A 22376-nucleotide genomic window follows, 5' to 3' on the forward strand; every position below is an offset into this window, starting at 1 on the left:
TGAGGGAACAAGCTTATTCAGCAGTCCTGTATCTGACAGTTGGAGGGTTATCCAGATTTGGGCAGAGCTGCGTGGCAGAAGGGACTGCCACTGGAGATTTAGCTTGCCGTACCTAATGTTAAATCTCTATAAAGATCAGTTTGCAGTTAATGATAATCCTCGGTGAACTTAGTTGCCTTGTCAAAATAATCTGAGTTGTCAGGCCCAGCCTGACTACCACCGCAGTGGTTCATGGGTGCTTGCTCCAGGAGTTCCCCAAGCCTAGGCTTAGGTTGCTAGCCCAAACTGAAGGGTACAGTGCAAGCAGTGTGGTGAAAGCTGTAATTGTAGAACCTGTCTGGTAGCTTCTGGGACAGGATTGTGTGGTGCTTCAAAACACTTGCCTTTCAGGCTGATTCAGTCTTCCCCGAAGAAAGGCAAAACTTCTTCAGCAAGGTTGTGTAGTGCAGATGTTAACCTTTAGTGGCTTTTAGTGTGGTGTTGGAGATGGGAGAGAAAATGTGGCCTTGATAGAGGCAGGGGTCAACATCTCCCACCAGCTCAACTCCTGCCAGGGCTGCTGGAGTGCAGCCTGTCCTTGGGCAACTGCTTCACAGGAATGTGGTTCTCCTCTCCCAAATTTAAAGCTGATCTGCATGTTCATCACTGGTCTGAATAAGAATGTGAGCAAAGCCAGTTTCTTAAGGTAGCAAGCAAACCACCTGCTAGGCTTTAAAGCTGGGTATTGCTGGGTGGAAGATGCTGCTACCAGATTTGGTTTAAAAAACAAAAAACTAAACCAGCTTTTGAAATCATCATCCTGTAATGTAGGCACAACTTCCAGCTTAAGTAGAACAGTGAGTAAAGCCCCCTCTTCAGCCTTCACCCATTTACTCACCTGGCTAAGCTGCCTGGCTTCAACTGAAGGCAATGCTGGCTTAAAACAAATGGATTTAAAAGGATTGTAGGTACCCCAAATGTCCCAGCAGCATTGATTTCCCTTTCATTAAGCTCTGCTCGTTTAACTGAGACAAAGCAGCCATTATTTTGCTATAAGTTGACAGTCCATTGTGTGAAGAAATGGGAGATGCTTAAATGACTTCCTGTGTATGGGAGTGGCTTAAGGTGCCAAGTTCAGTGTAAAGGCTGTTAGTTGTGGCCCATCAGGTCCTAATGATTCTCAGTGGCTCCTTTATTTAAGGAAAACTGAAGGACAAATGCAAACCCAGACCAGCTGATGACTAAATCGGCTTCCTGTTTGCTCTCAATCGCAGTCAATTAATGATCTATCACTTGTTTAGCCACCCAGAAAGTCCTCTCTGGTACTATAATGTAAATTCCTCTGTTTTTCACTGCCCTGCAGCCATGAGGAAACATGCCAGACCTCGCTGGATGCGGCTGACCTGATGTGTGTGGTCTTGGGTGCAGGGACAAAATGCGGTAGATGCAGAGACCCAAAATGTGGTGCTGCTTGCCTGGAGTTCATGGGGTTAACAGGGTGCCTGAGGCAGAGTAAGGCTGTTAGCAGGAGCTCACCTGGCAGCTGAGAACCATTCTGCTTGCCTCAAATTAATGCTGTCTGGTACACACATCCAGAATAGTGAAATTCAACACCTGTGCCCCAAAAGAGGTGCACACCTACTGCCTTAGGTTTTGGCCTTTGTATTTCAAGTGTCACATTAACAGGTCTTTGCTTACTTGGGCACAATGCAGTTTTGTACTGGAAAGTAGCTCTAGTAAATGGGTTTCTTCATCAGATCTTCAAATGGAAGCAGATTAAGGTGTCGTGTTCTGTAGAGAGCAGGGACTTGGCCTAGAGCTGTTGCACTCTGCAGTGGTCACAAATTGGATGGTGTTGCTGAAGATCCAGCAGGTTTCCTGTGGGTTTCCAGATGTGCTGTGCTCTGTCATTCAGCTTTTGGTGCAGTAATCCTGTGGCAGTCTCTCACTCTTGGAAGAGGTAGGTAGAGCAGTGAGGCGAAGTTGCAGTGCCCTCTTCCTTAGTTTCTCAAATAGTTGCTTGTCAGCTGTTCCAAGTGTTTGTGGTTACAGGAATAAGGTAGACTCCTTCATCTGGCTGTGAAACAGGTCATGCAGCAGCAAATGTCTACCTGAGGAATTTTTCAGATTACAGGGAAGATGCTTAGTTGTGTATCAAGAAAACCTCTTGTAACTAGTAGGTTTATGCCTAACAAGAGCTCTCCTAAGCCCCTGATGATCCCCAGTGTACATTAGGAATACAATTGGCTCATCTCCTAAAAGCTTGCGCTTGAGATTCGTCTTCTGTGCAAAACATACTTGAAGCTTAATTTTCAGGGATGCAATTCCCAGCCTTTACAACTGGAGGTGCAAAGAGGTATGAAAGGTAAAACAATGCTTCTGCTGTGAGCTGCCTTCCCATTTATGATCTGAAGGCTGCAGAAATCCTCGCCTTGCCTCTTGCTTCTCTGGATTTGGTTTGGAAGTTCAGCCTTGGTCAGAGCTCTAGTCCACAAGGTTGCTGCACACAAAGGTGAGTCTGGTTTTGTCAGTGAACAGAGCTTACATCTGAGTTGTGCTTATCCTTCCCCTGCTCTGTACACTTGGGGCCTCGTTTGTGGAGGGACTTCCTCCGTACTCAGGTTCTGCTAGAAATTAGCATGCGGAAGCAAAGGGAGGCCTCTTCATGGCCACAGAGGTGGTAAGAGGGATCTAGCTTGTTTGGTTCATGTTTGCTTAATCATTCTGTTGCCTTCTTTCTCTGGATTTTCTCAGTTTTCAAGCTAAAACCCATTTGCTGGATTTTTAGCTGGCTTTTCAAGTGGCCTAGGTCTGGAAGGCTCAAACATCTGATTGTGTTTGTGCTTGGATGACGTGTTACCTTTCAAGACTAAGTCTGGCACAGAGGGATGCTGCTGCTGCAGGACAGGGACTGAGTCATGCTCAGCTCTCCCCATGCTACCTTAACCTACCTGCCACAAACTGCCTGTGGGTCACAGCCTGTGGTGCCAGTCCTTGCTTGTCCTCTCCACGCAGGCTTAGGCTGTAATTTTCTAAATATTTTCCTGTTTCAAATGCCTGGTTGGTGCAGCCACACTGCATACCAGATCAGGGGAATGAGCTAGGCTAAAACTAACTCCTGGTGGCTTGGTTTTAATCGGATCAGCTCCCCAACCCAGCTTCCTGTGTGGAAACTCATCTGCCTAAACTGGTGTAAGTGGGGAGGGAGCGTTGGGGTGGGGACGAGTGGCTGGGGCTGCAGCTTGCATAAGCCAACTGGGCTGGTAGAGCTTAACTGCAGGTCAAGAGCTGAACTGTGTGGAGATGCTCACCTTCAAGAAGCCTTTGAAATATCTTAAATGTGATGCTAACATTTGAAGTCTGAAAAATGCAGCTTTCCATCTGGGTGGTGGTGTGGAAAGCTGTCCAGCCTGTGCTGTGGTGTGCCCTGGCTCCAGGGATCTCCTGGACAGACAGGAGGATGTCATCCAGGAGAGCCGCCTGCTCCAAGACCCGCACAGGAGCGTTTTACTAAGGACTTGCTTCTCATGATGCTGTTGAAATCAAACCTAACCAGCTCGGGAGGCGGGAGCTCAGTCTCTCCCAGATGCTCGGGCATGAGCCCAGTGCAGCGCAGCTCCCTCTGCCAGGATGGTTGGCTTCCAGTGGCAACTCCAGGGAAAAACCCAGGTTGGAAAGACTCACACTGGTTCTTGGGGCTTGGAAAAGTCTGCAGCAAAGCATTTGGGCTGGGTTGGGCTGTGTCAGGTTGCAAAGCGAAATTATTTAATATTTGGTAGACATTTGCTTATGAATAACTTGAGGTTATGACTCTTTAGACTGAATTTTTGTAGGAAATTAATTCTTCCTGCCCCAGTATCCTATTAGTTTTGTCTGCCATCAACAATTGATTGCTTTGTAACAAATTTTCAGGCTCTGAATTTGAAAATAACTATTCTAGAAATCCATTTAAATTCTATTTTTTAAGTTGGTGTTTTTCCTTGATGACCCATATCCATCTTCCAGTGTGACTGGGAATGTTAAAGGGGAAGCAGGCTTGTGCTGGCTATTTGCTTTGGATGGCAAAAGGTCTAATTAAAAAATGCTAGTTACCTAAGCAAATTCTACTCTGTGCTTCAGCAGTTATACCTGTAACTGAATTGCAGGGAGCTTGTCTTTAATGTAGATTGAAGTCATCAGAGGGAAATATAGATCTCAAACTTGAATCTGATTGGGTTCAATTAAACAAAACAGCTTATTTCCTGAAAAATGTAGATAGCTAGGGAAAATGTGGCTGGATGCTGTGGAGTGAGTGCTTCTTGTCGCTGATGAATTTGTTCCCTATTTTCCTTATTTCTTCAGTGGTGGTTCTCATCCAAGATGTTAGATCTAGGTGGGGTTCAAGTTCTACTGTCTATTGATACTGTGTCCATGCTTCCCAGAAGTTGAAGCTGGGTGGGAATTAATCTTGAAGATGGCATAAAACCTAGGAAGATCCTGGTCCCCAGAGGGAAGGTAGTCTCCTACTGCCAGGGATCTGGGCTAGAGCACAGCACTTCTGCATTTTCATAAATGCAGAAATGTTACATATTCATATGGGCAAGTTATGGTTGCTGTGGGAACTGAGTTGTCTGAGCAGTGTGCCTTTATCCTCTCCTCCCTACAGCTGCATTATAAATGTTTTTAGGGCCTGTCCAAAACAAGCAATCTGAAAACTATACTGGAAGAATTAATGCAGTGAAATACCCTGCTGAAGATGCAGCATGATGCTTTTGGAGGAATATTCAATGCTGTTACAGGTGCTTGATAGTAATGTGACTGAATTGGCACTACAGCTTGTACTAGAACTACTAGGGGAGTAGAAAAAAAAAACCTGGTGGGTGCTATCCTGGTGAAGTACTGTGGAGGAGGCTGTAGCTGGGAAGGCGGAAGGCGGCATGTTGCCAGCAGGTATGGCTTTAGCTGGTCTCATCCCAACCACAGTGTTTCAGCCCCCTTGCTGTGATCTGGGAATGTTGGTGCTCCTCAAATTGCTGTGGGGTGAAGGTGAGGGTCCCACCTCTGGTGGTGGCAGTGGCCTGTGTCTCATGTGTGGTACCCAGCTGATGGTGGGGCCTTGCCTGGGCTTTGCTATGTCACAGGCAAACAGTGGCATGGGATGTGGGTGTGGAAAAGGAGGCCAGGAATGCTGTCAGGCTGTCTGGGATGGCTGGGGCTGCACATGAGGGATAACGTGACAGGCTGAAGTCACTGCAGCGCCCTGCTGAAGAGCTGGGAGTGTTGTGTGCCGAGGTGTACATCTGATGGCACAGTGGGAGGGTGTGGGGGCAGGGGGAAGAGGAGGAGACAGCTGCTGCTGCTTGGTAGCTGGCTTATAAATGCCCTCTGACTCAGATTTTGGGTAACACAGCTGAGCATCTTGTGGTTTCATCAGCCCCCAGATCCCTGCATTAAACTGGAATTCTCAGACTATGAACCTGCTGTGTTTCCTTAGGCTGTTGGCACAGACTTAAACCGAGGCAAGAATCTGGTGTCTCCAGTACCGTAGGCTTGTGAACACCCCGCAGGGGAGGGGAGGGCTGGGAAAGGTGGGGAGAGGGGGGACAAGGCAGGCAGAAGGTAAACAGGCCATGAAGAATTCCTGATGTGAAATGGGTCCTGTGCTCTGGCTGGTCCTCTTCTCCCTGTACCAGCGTGATGTGCCCGCTCGGGCTGGACCCAGAATAATGGGCTTCTCTCCGGGTAGTGTGGGGGGGTGAAGGTTATCCTTGTTACTCAGTGGTAAACAACGCAGAGTCAGTGAGGCACAGTGGCCAAGTTGAACCAAAGAGATTATGCTAGCAGAATTGCGAAGCTTTGCATTGGGCTCTGAATTGGAGCCAGCAGCTGGAGTCTGTCCAGGACTAAAGTGTTTTTGGGTTTTGTGGGTGGAGGGAGGCGGGGACAGGAGAGCTGGGTAGCACTAAAACTGTCTGCTCTGTCGCTGCTGCTATCGTCGTTGCTGGGGGGATTGCTGCCTTGAGCCTGTCGTCTGCTGTGCTGTATTGTGGAGCCCTGCTTTTGTGCTGCCTGCCTCCCTTGATTTACTGGAGCTGCACCTCTCCTGCCTGCCGTCTTGTCTTTTGGGGGAAATCTTATCCTTTCTTCTTACCTTTATTTTATAAGAGCTGATGCAGTTTTCTTGCATGGCTGAGTGACGTCACTGTCAGCACAGTAAGCATCAGCAGCCTGGTCACATGCTGACCCAGTCAGTAATGCAGACGGGATAGGAAGGTGGAGGGGCTGAGGGGGGTGGGGGGCTGGTTTCCGGACATATGGTAGCCCTCCCTTTTGGGGTACAACTGCTAGTTGCAGAAGCTGTGGCTTCAGAGCAGCACAAGACCTGGCTCAGGGCTTAACGCTTCAGAAAACTCCTTCTTTAAAAAGAAAAAAGCAGCCCTGAACTCTCAAGCTTCTGTTTGTTCTCAATCTGAGCAGACTTCCAGGACTCTGAAGAAGCAGTGGCAAGCAGGATGCTTTTCCCCACATCCACGCAAGAGTCTTCCCGTGGCCTCCCAGACACCAACGATCTGTGCCTTGGCCTGCAGTCCCTCAACCTGACAGGGTGGGACAGACCCTGGAGCACCCAGGACTCTGATGCTGCAGCACAAACCAGCACACAGTCCGGTGAGTCTGACGCACGCAGCAACAGTTGTTGGATTCCTTTTATTTTTGGCCATTTTAAAGCTAATGCGGCGCGATTTGCTTGTGTAACGGTGTGCTGGCAGTTACTGATGGGGGCTTCTCAACCTGTAATGCTTGTGTAATGTGGCAGTTTAGTTGGGGAGGCTGTGGCTGGCTGTGCCACAGCCCCCTCTGCTCTGCTGTCAGTTCATTGCAGACAAGAAGTGCCCAGGCTTATGTTTTGCTTGGTGCTGTAACACTGGTGGAGGAATAACCTCGCTGAGAGAAGAGGAGAAATCCTCTCCCTGTGTTTGGAGGGAGTGGGTGGGGGGTGTGGTGTCAGGAGGCTGAACATGCTGGGTGGGAGTGAGGCTGAACTTCACTCCGGCAGCCTGAGAAAATCCCTGGTGGCAGGTAGCTGTGCAGGCAGGGGTGTGCATGCTTGCAGAGGGACCCCCCTGCCTGACCGTGAGAGTCCAGGCAGCACCACTTGCTCCTATGCTATGGCAGTGTTGCCTGCCAAACTCTGCCTGTGGGGTGTGGTAGGTGCAGCTGGCACCTGACTAACAACTTCAGCTGGCAGCTCGCAGGCTGGGTGGAAGACTTGGAGGGATCCTTCTCCACTCCCATGTTCAACTAGAAATAGCGGTCTGTTCCTAGCAGTGGGCTGGAGGAGATGCAGTGGAATGGCTTCTTGGTTTAACTCTTTTGGTCCAGCGCAAACCTACGTGATCGGCAGGGTGTGGGCTTGCAGCCACGCGCTGCTGGCTGGCTTGCCCTTCCCCCTCAATCCTCTCCAGTCTGGTTTTGCATCTGGGATTGCATGGGGAGTGTTTGGGGTGCTGGGTGCTTCCCCCAGAGTGACTCAGGTTCAGTTAGCTCTTCCAGAGGCACCAGCCTTCTCTGTAAAATCGCAGGAGGAGAAAGGGGTGCTGCATGCGCAAACTTAATGCATCTCCTTGGCCTGGTGACGGGGCAGGGGGGTAAAACAGAGGGAAGGGTTCATTTCCCAGCCTTTAAGGGCTGTAAAAACCAGTTTCACAAATGGTGGTGTGTTCGTTCAAGTATCAGTCCATGGAAAGATCTAGTGCTTTGGCAGAGTTTGTACAAGTTCAGCCTGGTTGCTACAGAAACTCATCCCTTTATAGCAGCACGCTGCTGCTTTGTTAAAAGGGTAGTGCATCTCTGTGCAGACTTGGGTGACACAGGAGGCCCCAGGCGTAAAGTTGGTGCTGACAGGAATGTAGATTGCCCAGGCCACCCCAGAAGCTGTGTGATTTGCCCATGTAGATGGGGGGGGCAAGGGGGTGCTGTCGACCACCTCTGATGTCCAGGGGGTGCTGTCCTCAGGATAGGAAGAGCTTCTGGGACACAGCCCTGAATGCTGCTGCATGGGTTGTAGGGGGGAAAAAAAAAACCACTTGTGGGGTAGTGGAGTTTGAAATGACAGCTTCATCAGTACAGCTCACTTGAGTTTCTACATCTAATTTCCACAAGACTTAGTGTGCAGGCTTGCATGTGGGCCCTAGCACAGGCACTTTAGGGTCTGCTTGCAGTCAGGTTGCAGTAGCTTTATTAAGCCTTGCTCTGCTCCAGCACATGGTCCTATGGGTTTCCCCTAATGAACCAGGGAATACCACACACTTGGTATCTGTCCTCCTTTCATTGCCAGCTGAAACCTTGAAGGAGGAGGGAGAAATGAAAGTTATTAGTGTGCAGTGAGCTGGACAGGTGTCTTAGAGCTGTGCATAGAGCCCCTTATGGTTGCTAGCAGACTATGGGGCACTGAACCTGTGTTACAGGATCTTTAATGTAAAGAGCACACTTAAAGCAGGCAACATCCATGCTGAACAGTGCTGCTGCTGCTAACAACCACAACACCTGGGGCTTGGTGCACAATGGTGCTGCAGAACAAGGGCTGTCGCACACCAAGGCGGCTGCTCTGTGCGGATGTCCCAGCCCCACCTGATCTGCTGTAGCTGTCTCCAGTGTTCTCTTGGCCGGCTTCCTGCCAGGCTGTCTTGGCAGAGGTGCGGATGTCTCTGCAGCGCTCTGGCAGGCAGGCGAGCAGTGCTTGCACAAGCCTGTGGCAGGCTTTGCACCTCGCGGGTTGGGCAGTAGGGCCGAGTGGACCATGGAAGGGGGGGGGGTTCACTGTCAAGGGTGTAAGGCCTTCTGCTTTCAGGAGGGAGAATCATTTGGAGGTGATTTGAAGATGCTCCAGTGACCTCCCTGCTTGCAGAGGCTGTATCTGGTGTCAGGTGCCCCCGCTGACTGCAGTGCATTGTGCTGGGGCTCCTGCCTGCTGCAGAGGCCTGGGAAGAGCAGTAGGAAGGATCTAACTGGGCACTGCCCTGGGCTTGGGTGATCTGCACCTGGTGGGTGTTTGTAACAACTTGTGGTAACAGCTGCTGGAAGATGGCATGCAATACTGTCTGGAGAGGCCTGTTTCCTCACTTCTCACTCCCGGTATTCCCTTTGGTACACAAGGGGGGCATGGCTGGGGTGTAAAACCAGCCCAAATGCAGCTGTGCTGCTTCCACAGAGGAGCCTCTGGCCTGCAGAGGCTGTGCACAGGGTCTAGGTCTATATAGCTGGGGGTGTTGTGGTCCTGAGACCACATTCTCCCTCTCAATCCTACTCTCCCTTCCCAGGTGTGTGGCAGCTGTGCCAGGAGTGCTCCTTGGCCTGGGCTGCTGTTGCTCTCCTGCTCCAAGAGCTGCGGGGATGCTGGAGAGAAGTGAAAGGCTGATACCTGTGCACAGCTGTTGTATTGCTTCAGCCTGCCCACCCCTCCCATCTCTGCAGAGCCTCATCTTTTTCTCCTCTGAGGGCCCTGGAGTGGCAACATGGAGCTCCTTGGGAGGGGAGATCTTGTAGTTCAGGAGCATCTTCTGAAAGGCTGTGGAAAAACTCTGGGTGGCAGAGGAGTGTTCCTCTGTCTGAAAGCTGTATGGATCTGAGGAGTTCAGTAGATGCCAATGCTTCCAGGTGGCCTGGCTGTGCTGTGAAGGAAAGAGGGAGGATGTGGAGAGGATGCTACTCTGTCCAGGTGCTCCTGATGCCCAGTGCTGAGGCCTGGGAGGCTGCAGCTGGCCTAGCCCTGAGGGCTGGGGTCTCTATCAGGGTGTCCTGAGAGCAGGTGAGGCTGCATCAGTGCTGGGCTGTCTCTAGGGGCTGGGGAGGGATGGTGCTGCCAAGCAGAGCTGTTGTGCCGCTGGCGCCCAAGCGTTTGGAAGGTTCCAGCAGTGACTCAGCTGCGCGGACCCATGGGGAGGTGGCTGGAAGGGTGGAAATGCAAAAAAAAAAAAACCCAAAAAACAAACCCCCTAACAATCAAGCTAAAAATATTGCTGATGTGGTCCCCTGCAGTGCTTGTGCTTGAGTACTGATGAGCTGGGGCCTCCTCTCCTGTCTGCATAGTCCATGCCAGCATGGAGCGCTCTCAGCCTGGGAAGGACCTTTGGCTGCAAACCCTTCTGGTGTCACCTTGTGCTCGGGGTGGTGTCACAGCGCAGCCTGGTGCAGTGGGATCAGGCGCCTGCCAGGGCTGTGCTGGAGGAGGCCAGAGAGCAACGGGGCTGGCTTATATACTCCGATCCTGCCTACATCCCCCTTCCTGAAGGGCTGCTGAACCCCTTGCACCCAGACAAGGTTATTTCTAACAAGTTTTCCTTCTGGGTCCAGTGCCCTAATGCACTGAGGATGTGTGCTTAGCCCTTGAGAGCATGCCAGATGCATTGTCTGTCCCCGAAGCTGATGTCTGGAGAGACCCTCTCTGGGAGGCAGCAGCTGCTGCAGGCTCGAGCTGCCTGCATTTATTGGCTGTAGGATTGAACTGCTGTCTCATAGCAGGAAAGGCATCTTAAACCCGCTACTGCCACTAGATCTGTCAAGCTGGAAATACTTCAGCAAGTCCCAGAAACCTGCTCTGTGGCCTGGGGAGGGGCTTTTGCAGGAAACTGGCCTTGAACACTTCCAGTCCTGCCATCCCCAGCTGTATTTCTTGAGGCAGCATTTCCCCTTCTTTAAAGACAGTATAGTAGGCAGGTGCCTGTGTCAAGACCTTCAAGTTCATTGCTCTGCAGAGGCAAGGAGGGGTTAAGAAGCAGTGAGATGGGACTGCCCTTGATGGTATCCTTTACCTTCTCTGCCCTATTCCTCAAGGAGCACAAGCAAATGGGGTCTCGATCCAATTTTTGCTTAGAGAACGGGTGACAGCAGTACACAAGTAGATCCCTGTGTGGATTTTGGGTCTCCCTGGCTGGTTTTTAGCCTGTATGCCAGCTGCTTGGTCTGGCTGGTCTGTCCTGTCCTACATTGGGAAGCGGAGGCTAACCCTATGTGGGACAGGCAGACTTGCCCCCCCTGGGAAATCATCCTAAAACCAGTCTGTTAACACTAAGTTTGTGATGCTAACCTGCAAGGGCGTTTTCAGGAGGATCGGCTCTTCTTGCAGAGAGGACATCTGCCTCTTGGTGAGCTCTTCCTGATGGTGTTGGATGGACCACCTTGCTGTATCTGCCTCTCTGCTTGGCGTGTGACCCTAAAGCTGCCGGTGCAGCAACAGATTTGAGCTTTTCCTTGGATCTGCTCTTGAGACTGCAGCTCCAGCCTCATCCATGCCCTCTCTGGAGCAGCTGCTGCTGTCTGATTCTCTAGCCTGCAAGCTTACAGCTCCAGTTGCTCTGGTGCTTGGGAAATGGCCTGTGGTAGGGAAGTGCTGCTGGATCTTTCCAGCCCTTGGTTCTCCTGCTTCCCAGTGCACAGCAACTTCTTTCTGCAATAAGCTTGAATGTGCTGATTATCTGTAGTTGCTTAAAATCTGCTAGGCTAGAACCACAGGCAATCTGTTGTGTGTTGCCTGGCAGATAGCTGAGGCCTCTGAGTAGAAATCACTCTGAAGTCTTCAAGGCAAAACCCTATCTCTGAAAGATGAAAGAAAAGACCTGTTGCACAGAAGGAAGCATGATTGTTGTCATGGACTCCTAGCCTTTCTTCTCAATAACAGCAGGAGGGACTTGTAAGCTGTTCCCCCAGGACTGGCTGTTTTCAGACTGTCCTTAGAAATGCTGTTATGGGTGGTGGCAGGCACCTGAGAACTGCCCCCCTGAGTGAGAGTTGCTAATCAGTCTGGGGGTGGTTGTTGCTAATAAGCACAACATAGCAATTGCTGGCCTTCCTTGAGTTGTTGGTTTGAGTGTTTAGCTGCAGAGCTTGAGGAAGACCCTAGAGGGGCAGAGGATTTGGGAGAGGGAAGTCCCCCACATCTCCGACTGTTCTCCCTGGCTGTTTAATTTGCTGCCAGGCTAACCTGTGTTGCAGCATGGTGCTGAGTGCCTGCTCCCTAGCACTCTTCCTGGTGCCCCTCTGTGTGTCTGGGTCTCTCCCTGCTTTTCTACCTGCTGTGTTTTGGACAAATGGCCTCAGAAGACAGTTGCTGCCTAGGTGTGCCTGGTAGCTGCATCAACTCAAACAGCAGTGTAATCCTCAACTGCTGCATATTCCTGCTCGGCTGCATGAAAATCCTTCTCGTGCTAGAAGAAGGCTTCAGAGGCTCATTGTGACAGGGAAGAGCTCAGCATCTGGATAACTCTAGGTTATGTGCCACCAGAGTATCCAAGAAGGACTCTTTCTGCTCCCTAGTGAAGGGGGAGCTTCAGGTCCGGAGAGGGGGCACTTCACCCTGAGTGAGACACTTCAGAGTTCACCTGCAGCCTCACTCAGGTTTAAGCCTGAGTCTGCCTGGAAAACAATAAAAGGTTCCTTCATACTGGCTGTTGGTGCTGGAGCAAGGGGGCAAGACCATCTCTTGTTGGCCTCAGGCCTGCACCAGACTCAGGCAAATGAGTAACCAAAGACCTGAGGGGGGGGGGTGTCCTGAATCCCCATGTTCCCAGTGTCCTTTGTTGCTTTGAAATGAAGACAGGCTTTCCCAGCAGCTGTGTGTTAAGCCCTGGTCCTTCTGAAGCAGCCTGCCTACTGTTCAGGGCTTAGCAGTGGAAGCATGAACGTGGTGGTGGTGCCTTGTATGTGGATGTTGATTATAATAATGTTGCAATGGAACAAAGCTGGGAGCTGGCTTGACTTGCGTGGCCTCCTGTGTGGTGGTTGTACTTCAGGAGTACCTGAAACGGCCTTACTAAAAGCTTGCCCCATGACATCTTAGCTCCTGTAGGGCTTTTCTGAGGATCCACTTGGTGTGGATGCTTAATGGGCCCTTGTTTCTTGAGCATGTTTCAGTAAGGGCTGCTCACACTCCATGGGCTGATTTCTCACCTGCTGGCCAGAGCCAGTTGTGCTGTGGAGTAGAAAGCAGGGAGCACTTAATAGCTGCAGACTGCTCATGTGGCAGCAGTATTTGATGCTTAACAGAATAAAATATGTATCAAGTAAGTAAAACAAGTATCAAAACTGAGTTTGCAATTGGTTCCTAATGGAAGTTGCTCTTAATCCACCTCTTAAAGCTTCCATTTGAGCAGCTTCTAAACAGATTTATTTTTATTTGTGCTGATGCTGTAAAGTAGAAGATGCAAATAGGTGAGTAACTGGAATGGGAATCTAACCAGCATCTCTGCTTGCATCCAGCTAGAACTGAAGTGGGTCAGGGCAGCCTCCAGTCTTGTGCTGGATGGAGGTGGCTTGCAGGAGCAGGCACACACCACCCAAAACCTTCCCCTTGACTTCTGTCAGGGAAGGATGTTTTATTGCAGCCTCTGGACCAACCCTGAGGGGCTGTTGCTGCTGCCTGCATGCTCTCTGGAGGTAATGGCAGATGAGCCATTACCTTGCACCCACAAGGTGGTGGTGCAAGGAAGGCACAGACTTCTCACGCATCTGATCTTGCTCAAAGCCTTTGGAGATGCAGTGAAGAAAATGCTCCAGCGCTGGCAGATCTCCACCCTTCGTAGACATGCTGACTAGTGCTCCACTGCCTGGTGATGCTGGTGTGTACAGATGCATTGGCCTCGTGGAGCTTGCCTATAAGCTTTTTGACTCAAATTGTAGTCTGGAGCATATGCCTCTCGGCTAGCTCCTGAAGTGGGCCTTAGCAAGCATGTTTCCTTCTGAGGAAAGCATCAGAACTGCTGTTCGGTGGCTCTGAGCTGCCCCAGGCAACTAGTAGCTTAGTCTCTTTTTTTCCCCCCCCCCCGTTGTGATTGATACTGGAGGTAGTGGCAGGGTGTTTTAGGTGTGTGCAAGCTCTGGCCTGGGGTAAGATTCATCCCCAAAATTGTGCCAGTGAAATGAGAGATGGTGTGGGTAGGTTTTCCTCCAACCCTTGCACTGCTACATGCCTAAGCAGCAGATGGGATGCTTGCTTGCTAGGCAGAGCAGACATGAAAGGCTTTGTCTGCTGCAGCTTCATTGGTGGTAATATGGTAGCTCTCTAGAAGAGGCCCTTGAATATGTTTTTGGCTTGGTGTCTTCATTACAGACTCCACAACGTGTGCAGGTCTGAGTGCTTCCACTTGGAGCTGGGTAGAGGAACTGCCTGAACTTCCACGTGGCTTTTGGAGCCGCTCTCCCAGTGCACTGGGGCTACCTGTAGCAGAAGGTAGGAGTGATGCCTGCTCCTACCCTTCCCCAGCTCTGGTGGGACAGGCCCAGAGTTCAGCATCTGCTCCCACCTTAAACTTGAGTTTGTCCCTGGTGCTGCATTGTCTCCGGGCACAGCTTGCTGCTCTGATAACAGGCTGTGTAGTGTGGTGCTGCAGCATGACCTGTCATTGCAGTGACACTAGGGGCAAGACCGGTGAGCCAGCAGAGTTTGACCTGTCTGTATAGCTGAAATCCCTCTAGCTGACTTCTCGTGCAGGGACTGCATGTGGGACTACTGTAAGAGGGCACTTTGGGCCCTCTGAAGCGCTCTTGACAGGTTGTCTTTTTAGGGTGGTAGGGTAATTCAGGTTGGAGGGGACCTCTTGAGGTTAGCTAGTCTAGCCTCCCGCTCAAAGCAGGATAGGAAAGCTGCTGGAGGGGAAAGCGTAGCCCAAGGGGCTGTGGAAACTTAATTCATGGGCTGCCTCAGTGTTCCCAGAACAAGGCCTGTTTAAATGGGCACCTCTGCTGAGCTGGCTCTGAAGTGATCTGCTTCCAAAAGGTGCCATGGTCCTTGAGCTGTCACCACGCAGATGCTGTGCGGTGCCACCGTGGGTCTGAATTAACAGCCTCCCAGAGGGTGCGGGCTGAGGGCAGGGGCAGTGGGCAGGGCATCTCCAGCCAGTGCTGCGTCTTCTATCTCAGCACCTTGTATCCACATCTCCGGGCTCGCTTGCCTTATGCATGGTCCCTTAGGCGCTGGCAAAACAGCTGAATCACAGGTGATGTCTGTGCTACTGCCAGCTCAGAGGCTGCTCTCAGACAAAGCAGCAGCCGTTGTCTGTTCGAGATGGCCATGGAGAAATGCCCGGCTTCCCTCCTTGCCCCTCTGGCTTATTTTCCCTCCAAGAGTGCAGAGGGAGGGTGAAGCAAACCCCTAAGGCTCTCATTCTGTACCCGAGGCATGCAGACCTTTGGAAGGTAACTGGGAACCTGCAGGCATAACTGGTGGTGCTGGGTGTGCCAATCTAGGGATGAAATATGTGGCTTTATGCCAGCTGAATGCCTTAGTGAGGCTTTTGTGCCATTTCTCAAACAAGATTGCATTTGGGACTAAAGCATGTCTTTTTTAGCTTGCTCTTTACCGCAGCCTGCTGCCTTGCCCAAAGGGGTATGGCCAACAGCCTGCTCCCCCTCTGAAGAACATACCTTCTCCTAAAGGTGGCATCCTGATGGACTTGACACCCCCACAAACTGTGGTGCAGCTGAGCAGTGAAAATGAGTCAGTCTCATCCTTGTTAGCACATAAAGTAACACATGCTGCAGAGTTTGCACCCTGGATGTTGCAGCAAATAATTGAGAGGAGTTTGGTACTTAAATATAGAAGTGTTTGTTCTTGAGGCTTGCAAAGCTGAAGCTTGTTTTGCAGAATTTGACCTGAATATGTTGGCTTTTAAATCTCTCTGGGACTGATACATGTTAAAACCTGCTGTATTTCAATGTTCTGATCTTTTTAAAGACGAACGCAGTTGTGGCAGTCTGCTTAGTGAATGCAATTACCTGTGCACTTCTAATCCTGAATTGCGTTTTAGCTGTCTTTACTGATTTTATATTTACCTTGGGCATCTGTTTTCCCTTCCCAGAAACACAGTAGAAAATTCCCTGCCTCAAGAAGCAGCAAGGCTTGTTGTCAGTTGGGTCCCACTCTCTCAGTGCAGGAGGGGGGGACCTGTGCTCTCAAACATCAACGCGATAAGCTTCTCCGTGTTCCTAGTTCCACTGCTGTTTCCATTTTTCAGGGCATGCCAGGGAAGTGACTTACCATCTTGGTGCCAGAACCAAGAATAGACCTCAGGTGTCCTGACTCTAATTCTGTAGTTCAGCTGTGGGATCATGCTGCCTTTTTTATTCCCCTGCCCCCTTCTTAGCAAACCAGAAATAGCTGCCTGAATATCCTCAGTTCTTCTTCGCCCCAAATGAAGAATCTGTCAGGGCAGAGGTTCCTCTTTTGTTGTCCAGAAACAAAAAGGGCTGTGCCATAGTTCCTATTTGGATGGTGGTTACTGCTGGTTTGATCACATCTGCAGGTCTGGGAACTGCTTTTATTGAAAGTTGGCAGTTGGTTCATAGATGATTGAGACTTCTGTTGTGATGTACAGCTCCAGAGAGGGTGTGTGCATCTGACTTCAGGTGGCTTTTCTCATAACAGCAGTGACTTCTTTCTTCATTGGAGTAATGGGATTATAATCAAATCAGGAGGATTTGAGCTGCATGAGACCTCTGGAGGTATCCAGTGTGCTGCGCAGGTGAGTTCTGAGGGCCTAAGGATGGAGATAGCCTCCACCTCTCTGGGCCCTGCCACATGGCTGCTCCACTTAAGAGGGAGAAGTTTTTGTGCCACTTCTCTTGCTGCAGCTTTTCCCTGTTTGTTTGTGCACCTATAAGAGCCTGGCTGTTCCCTGTAGCTCCCTGTTAAGGTGTGAATAGAGGGGGGAATCCAGTATCTGCCTTCCCTGTGCCAAGCAAAGCCCATTCCTGTACTGTGTGCTGCAGCCCCACATGTGTCATCACAGCTGCTGCTGGGCTTGGTTCATTTGGATGTCCCCTGTGCTGCAGCTGCAGGTGTGCTGGCTCCTCCTAGGCAGTGTGAGGTCCTGTGGCTGCAGGTGTGAAGTGCTAAAACTTCACTTAAGATTAATCTGGAGTACTGATTGCCCCTTCCCCTGTGGTGAGTGGGTCATGTTTTAAGCAGCTTGGTGCTTGTGTGTGATGGAGGGGGAAAACTCACTCTGGCAGCCTGTCTGACTGTGTCACTGCTGTAACTAGAGATGTTAACTGTAGCTGTAGGAGGTGGTTAAGGTGCCCCTTTGACTTTCAGACATGCAAATGTTTCTCTTGCCATGAAGTTGCTTAGTGTCTGTAGGAGGTGCTACTTTTTGGCTGACTAAAACATTCAGCCTGCTCCCACCCCACCAGGGTAGAGTCTGGCTGGGCGGTAAAAACTGCAGACGAGCTGTTTTTCTGGAACTGCAGCAGGCTATTGTTTGGGACATCAGCCTTTTTTTCTTTACAAGCTTATTTGATGAATGACAAAAGAAACTGCACTGTGTTCAGTCTCCAGGGCCTCTGTCATGCTGCTTCCCTCCTCTGCCACCCTGCCCCAAATGTGCATACAGCTCTGCAGCCTCTGGGCACAGCAGGTGTCTCTGAGTGGAAGCAGAAGTGTGGTGGCACTGAAACCCACTTCTGCCCTGCTTTTCTCCTGGTAAAAGCTTTCCTATTGATCTCTTCGTGCCCGCCTCTGCAAGGAGATCAGGGCAGAAGGGTGGACTTTCAGCATAAGTAGTAGCTGGTGGATGAAGGGGAGGTCTTGACAGTCTGCCATCCCTCCTGTGCTGAGTAATCTCCCAGCAGGCAAACTTCTGGTATCTCCTCTCAGGAGATTGAAATGTCCCTCTGTCTAACCTTGATGGTGGTGCCAGCCAGCAAGTGTGACCCTCTGAAGGGCTCGGCATCGTAGACCTGCTCAGACAAGTCCTGGTCCCTTCTAAATAGCCTTTCTCCAGCCCTGTGGTGAGCTTTCAAAGGCTGAAATATGTATTCAGAGCATGACTTCAAAAAGTGGGTGCATGTGCTCATCTAGCACTTGGTGCCGCTGCCCAATGCGGTGTCAAACTGCCTGTGCATTAAGCATGCAGGTACCAGATGTTGCTTGTAATGTAAGTATCCAGGGCCTGGCATGCTGCTCAGCTCAACGGGAGTTTCTTGTGTGCATGCACACAGTTACGTGTGCCTTCAGGCTTGTGAAGAGGCTGAGTGATGTGTGTCACCCTATGGCAAATGCTGTTTTCCTCTATGGGGAAACTTCCACTGATGTTCTTACAGTGTGGGGAAAGATCTTGAGCAGAAGGACCTGGACAGCTGTAAGGTGAGAGGTCTTTTGCTCTGGGCAAGACTCGGTTTCCAGATAACTTGACTAAAACTGATGCACCAAGGAGTAAAGAGCACAAGCACTGCTCTGCTAATGTGCTGTTAGCTTTTGTTCTGCTGGGTGGTCTCCCGCAGACCCAAGCTAAAGCAGAAGTACTTGTTCAGAGGACAACTTAATGGTGGCAGAGCTTTCTGTCAACTCTAGCTGTCAGGAATAAATTCAGTGGATGCTCTGTGTGTAGCACTGCTCTTTTTTTAAGGTCTTATTCAAGGCAGTAAAGTGTCATTTGTCATCAGCATAGTGGTAAGGTGGTTTATTTACCCAGAGCCCTTCCCTGAGCTGCTAGCATTGGTAAGCCCGGCTCCTTAGGGCTCATCTTTACAACTCTTATAAAGTGGGCTTGGTCAAAGCTACCAGGAAGGCCTAATTCTTAAATGGCTGTAAATTATAGTATGCGGGGAAGAAAGCCATATGCTTCAAGGTCCTTGGCAGGTGCTGAAAATCTTAAATTGCAAGTCTACCCAGCACATGGAAGAATAAAAGCTGTTCTGAGGCTGGTTGGGTTGGCCATTGGGCATCTTGCTGTTGGGGTGCCTTTCCCAAGATACATGCTGTGAATTTCAGCTTGTGCTGATGGAGTGATCTGCTCAAGATTGGGTAAATTCATGTTAAAAGTGGTAGCTCAGTAGTTGGTAACAGGATTTAAAAGATGATTTGGGGTCTACAGGACAGAGTTGGCCTGAAGAGTTTAAACTAGCCATGCTGTGAAACTACTGCCATAGGCTCAGTGTAGCTGCGTACTTCTGCTGCAAAGTGTCTGGCTTGAGTGTGGGTCCAAGGTGCTTGCACGTGCTCCCCTTGGTATCTTTAGGGGCCCCGGGATGATGCAGGAATTAAGAGGACATACTGCAACAGCATTGTCCTGATAGCATTTACTAGGGGAAAGCTCAACTAGGGAGGAAGAGCGGTTTGTAAAATGCTCGTTCTCTAGAGAGCGGCCTGAGCGCCCGTGAACTGGAAGAGTGCCACGCTGGTATCAAGACTGCTCCACAGAGCTCTTAAATCTGTCAGCGTTTGGCTGACGTGCTCAAAGATGGAGCATTCTGGCTCCGAATCCAGTCATTAAAGCTGCAGCAGCGAGTCAAAAGTCAGAGCTGAGTTTCTATTAAAAGCTACCTTTTTTGCTGTCCCCTGCAAAGGAGCGTTGGCATGTGTCTCTCCTGCAGCTTCGAGCGGAGGCATGAAAAGTTCCAGAAGCTCTCTGCAAACTGCCGTGCTCTGGGCAGCAGGGTTGCTGTGTATGAGCGGATGAATGGGAATCACGTAGACCCTTCAGTTAAAATTTCCCCCATAGATGTGAAAAATACTTAGTTGTTTGCGCTTAGGTTTTTTCTTAGTCTGAGTAGTTACCTGATGTTTGCTGCTTCACTTCAGAATCTTCAGGGATGCTCTTGACACCAAAAATTGCTGATGCATCTTGCATGTGTATTGGAAATGTGTTTTCTCTTCTGCAAGCTGTCTGCTTGGGAGGGGTGACAAGGCCAACTTCCCTGGAAGAACTGTGGTTTTATTGAGTGGCCCCAATGACTTGAGGGCTTTTTTTAGGTGGGCAGCCTCTGTCAGGTTCTTGTGCCCCATCCCCCAGGAGGGGGTTCAGTGGGTTAGAGCAGGATGCCTTCGGGTTGGGGAGGTGAGAAATAAGATCTCGTCTTTTATGCTGATGTTTCCTAGGCTACCTGCAAAGGCTGGCTTCAGGGGACACAACCTGATCGCTAAGCAAGTGTAAAGGAGGAAACGCCAAGCGTGGCTCATGGCTTTTCCTCCTGATGTCCCTGTGAGTGGCTGTAGGTACCAAGTGAAGCTGAGTCAGACCCACTGGGGTGATGTGGGGTCTCCCACAACTCAGTGTAGCCTGCAGAGCGTGTAACTGAGCGCTGCCTGTGCAGACCTGTCAAAGCTTCTGGAGTGGATGAAATCCATCTGCGTTAACAGCAGGATGTCGGCGCTTCCAGGACACGAGGTTAAGAGTGGGTCAGTTGTAGCCAGCAGAATTTTGCTTGGTGCTGAAACTCAGATGCCCAGACATTAGATCCCTTTAAAGGCCAGTAATCCTGCTACTTGAATGCACTCCTACTGGCCTTACTGGTTTTCTAGCTGAGGTGAGAGCTAAGCAATCCTGGGAGCAAATGTGTGAGCAGTGGCTATAGCAAGCCAGAGTGGTGGCAGAGATGAGGGTGAAATAAATGGAGCAGAGCAGTTGGACCCTGTAATGCCTTTGGGAGCTCCTGATGAGCCCCTGAACCCTTGCTGATGCATCCCAAATGGAGTTCTGGTCCTGCATCTCTGATAACCAGGAGATGAGGTGCAGGACAGCATTGCCTGGTAGCAATCTGCATGGCGTTTGCTGCTCCAGGTCTCTAGAAACACTGCGCACACGAGGTCAGCACAAGGCTGCTCACTGCCTAGTGTTACAAACCCACTGTGCTTCATGGCTGAGGAGGAGGGTGTCAGTGCTGGAGTGTTTGTCGGCAGTGAGGCTTGGGCCATGGGATCAGCTGCTTTGCTTTGACTCTTGTACTGTTTAGTGACTAATCAGATTTTTGAGCCTGTTTAACAAATTCAGCTGTCTCCCTTGAACAATACACTGGCTGTATTTTTAAACACATCACGTGGCTTCAGAGAAGTCGGCAAACCAGCGTAGTGCGGCTTGCCTGGGCTGGGAGATGCTCTGCCCTGCTCTGTGCTGTGACTAGGAGGGAGCAGTCTCCTCCCCGGCTCAAGCCATCTGCAGCAGCTTTCCCTTGCTACCCACAGCAGCTAGCAGGGCTGCTGCTGCTCCTCGAGCTCTGCCCAGGGTAAGTACTGCTGGGCTGGTGAGGTTTTTCTGTGGCTGCGGGGTTGGGTGTAAGCACAGGTGCTGCTGTCGGGGAGAGCTAAGCAGATATTCAAAGGGCAGGAGGTCCCTTTCCAAGTGCAGTCAGAGATGAGTTCATAGTCCTGTGCCACAGCCAGAATGAGTCTGCACCTCTGTTGGGGAAACTCGCAGGGATAAGGCTCTGCAAATGCGGGAAGATGCTGTGACTGTTGCTGACGGCTCCTGCAGACTAGCTCTGCCTCGGGATGAGGTAGATCCTTCAAGTAAAGGACCCACCTGTACCTGTCTTGAGGTTTCTGTTGGTGTTTTGAGGTTTCTCACTGTAGTGTGAGGCTAGAGATGCCAGCTCCTGGCAGGTATGCCACTAAGTAATGTGGCTTGGGACAGGTGTATCCCAGCATCTCGCTTCAGGCATGCTCAGCAGCTTTCTCTGGTGCTGGCACTGAGTTGGTACTGGTGTCAGACCATAGCGCACTCGAGCATGATGGCATTTTTTACTCACCTAGTTTGGGCGGTGTTTTGGATTATTAATCCTCTTCTGCACAAGAGCTACTGAAAATCTGGGTTAAAAACCTTGTGGTCCTAGTTGGTTGGAATCAGGTGGGGTTGGAGGATATCAACTGGATCCCAAACTTGCTTTGCTGAAAACTGAAAGCTTCAGGGCAAGCTGCCTTGTTTTGCAGCCTCTAAATAATTAAAACCATTTCTGAATGCTTTGCCCTTTTCATTTGGTTTGGGGACACATTCAGCTTGCTGAGACTTGCTTCTCTTGAATAGAGCTGGCTGGTGTCGTGCCCCCATGGGATCTCCTGTGGCTGAGCCTGCCCTGCATTGCCTCTCCTTCTGGGTGGCAGCTGGCCCCACACTGCTGACCTACAGAGCAGGATGGGATTTTTGTGACCCCTTGGTAGCCTGGTGCTCTGCTTGGGGGGGGGGGGGGGGGTGTGGCAGCCCTGTTTGTAGGGAGGAATTTGCTTGCCTTGATTCTCCTCAGTGGGAGGAAAACCTGCTGCTGTGTGAGGGAAGCAGTCTGGCGCGTACTTGTCTGTTGGCTCTTGGGCAAAGGCCTGACCAGACAGGCTTGTTGTGAATGCATACCGGGGACGGTGCTCGCCACTGACTGTGAAGCGTCTCCTTTGTCAGCAGGCCAGACTGGCATGTCGCTGGCTGCCCATAGTCAGCTCCTGTTGGAGCTGACGTCTGCGGCATCCCACCTCCGAGCCTGCAAATGCCTGCTAATGGGCCAGGCCTCGCTCTTCTCAGCCTGGCCATTGCCGTGTGCAGCAAATACTGGCCATGGGCCTGGTCTGTGCCCCCTCATTGCTAAAACTGCATGGGTAGCTGCCCCCCTGGGTCCCAGCTTGCTCCAGCACAAGCAGCAAGAAATGCCAGCATAACGGCATGGAT

General features: G+C 50.7%; 1 protein-coding gene across 3 annotated transcripts in view; it reads left to right on the forward strand.

Annotated features, from left to right (window-relative positions):
- Window positions 1–22376, forward strand: part of CPEB1 (cytoplasmic polyadenylation element binding protein 1) — a 36939-nt gene that overhangs the window by 3679 nt on the left and 10884 nt on the right. For 2 of the 3 annotated variants that reach the window (XM_076348610.1, XM_076348608.1), the window contains exon 2: window positions 6436–6624. In XM_076348610.1, coding sequence (XP_076204725.1) covers window positions 6436–6624 — 189 coding nt within the window. Of the gene's footprint in view, window positions 1–5936; window positions 6172–6435; window positions 6625–22376 lie in introns of those variants that run through there. The other variant, XM_076348609.1, reaches the window with a different exon arrangement.

Source organism: Aptenodytes patagonicus, chromosome 10, assembly GCF_965638725.1.
Source record: "Aptenodytes patagonicus chromosome 10, bAptPat1.pri.cur, whole genome shotgun sequence".
NCBI lineage: Eukaryota > Metazoa > Chordata > Aves > Sphenisciformes > Spheniscidae > Aptenodytes > Aptenodytes patagonicus.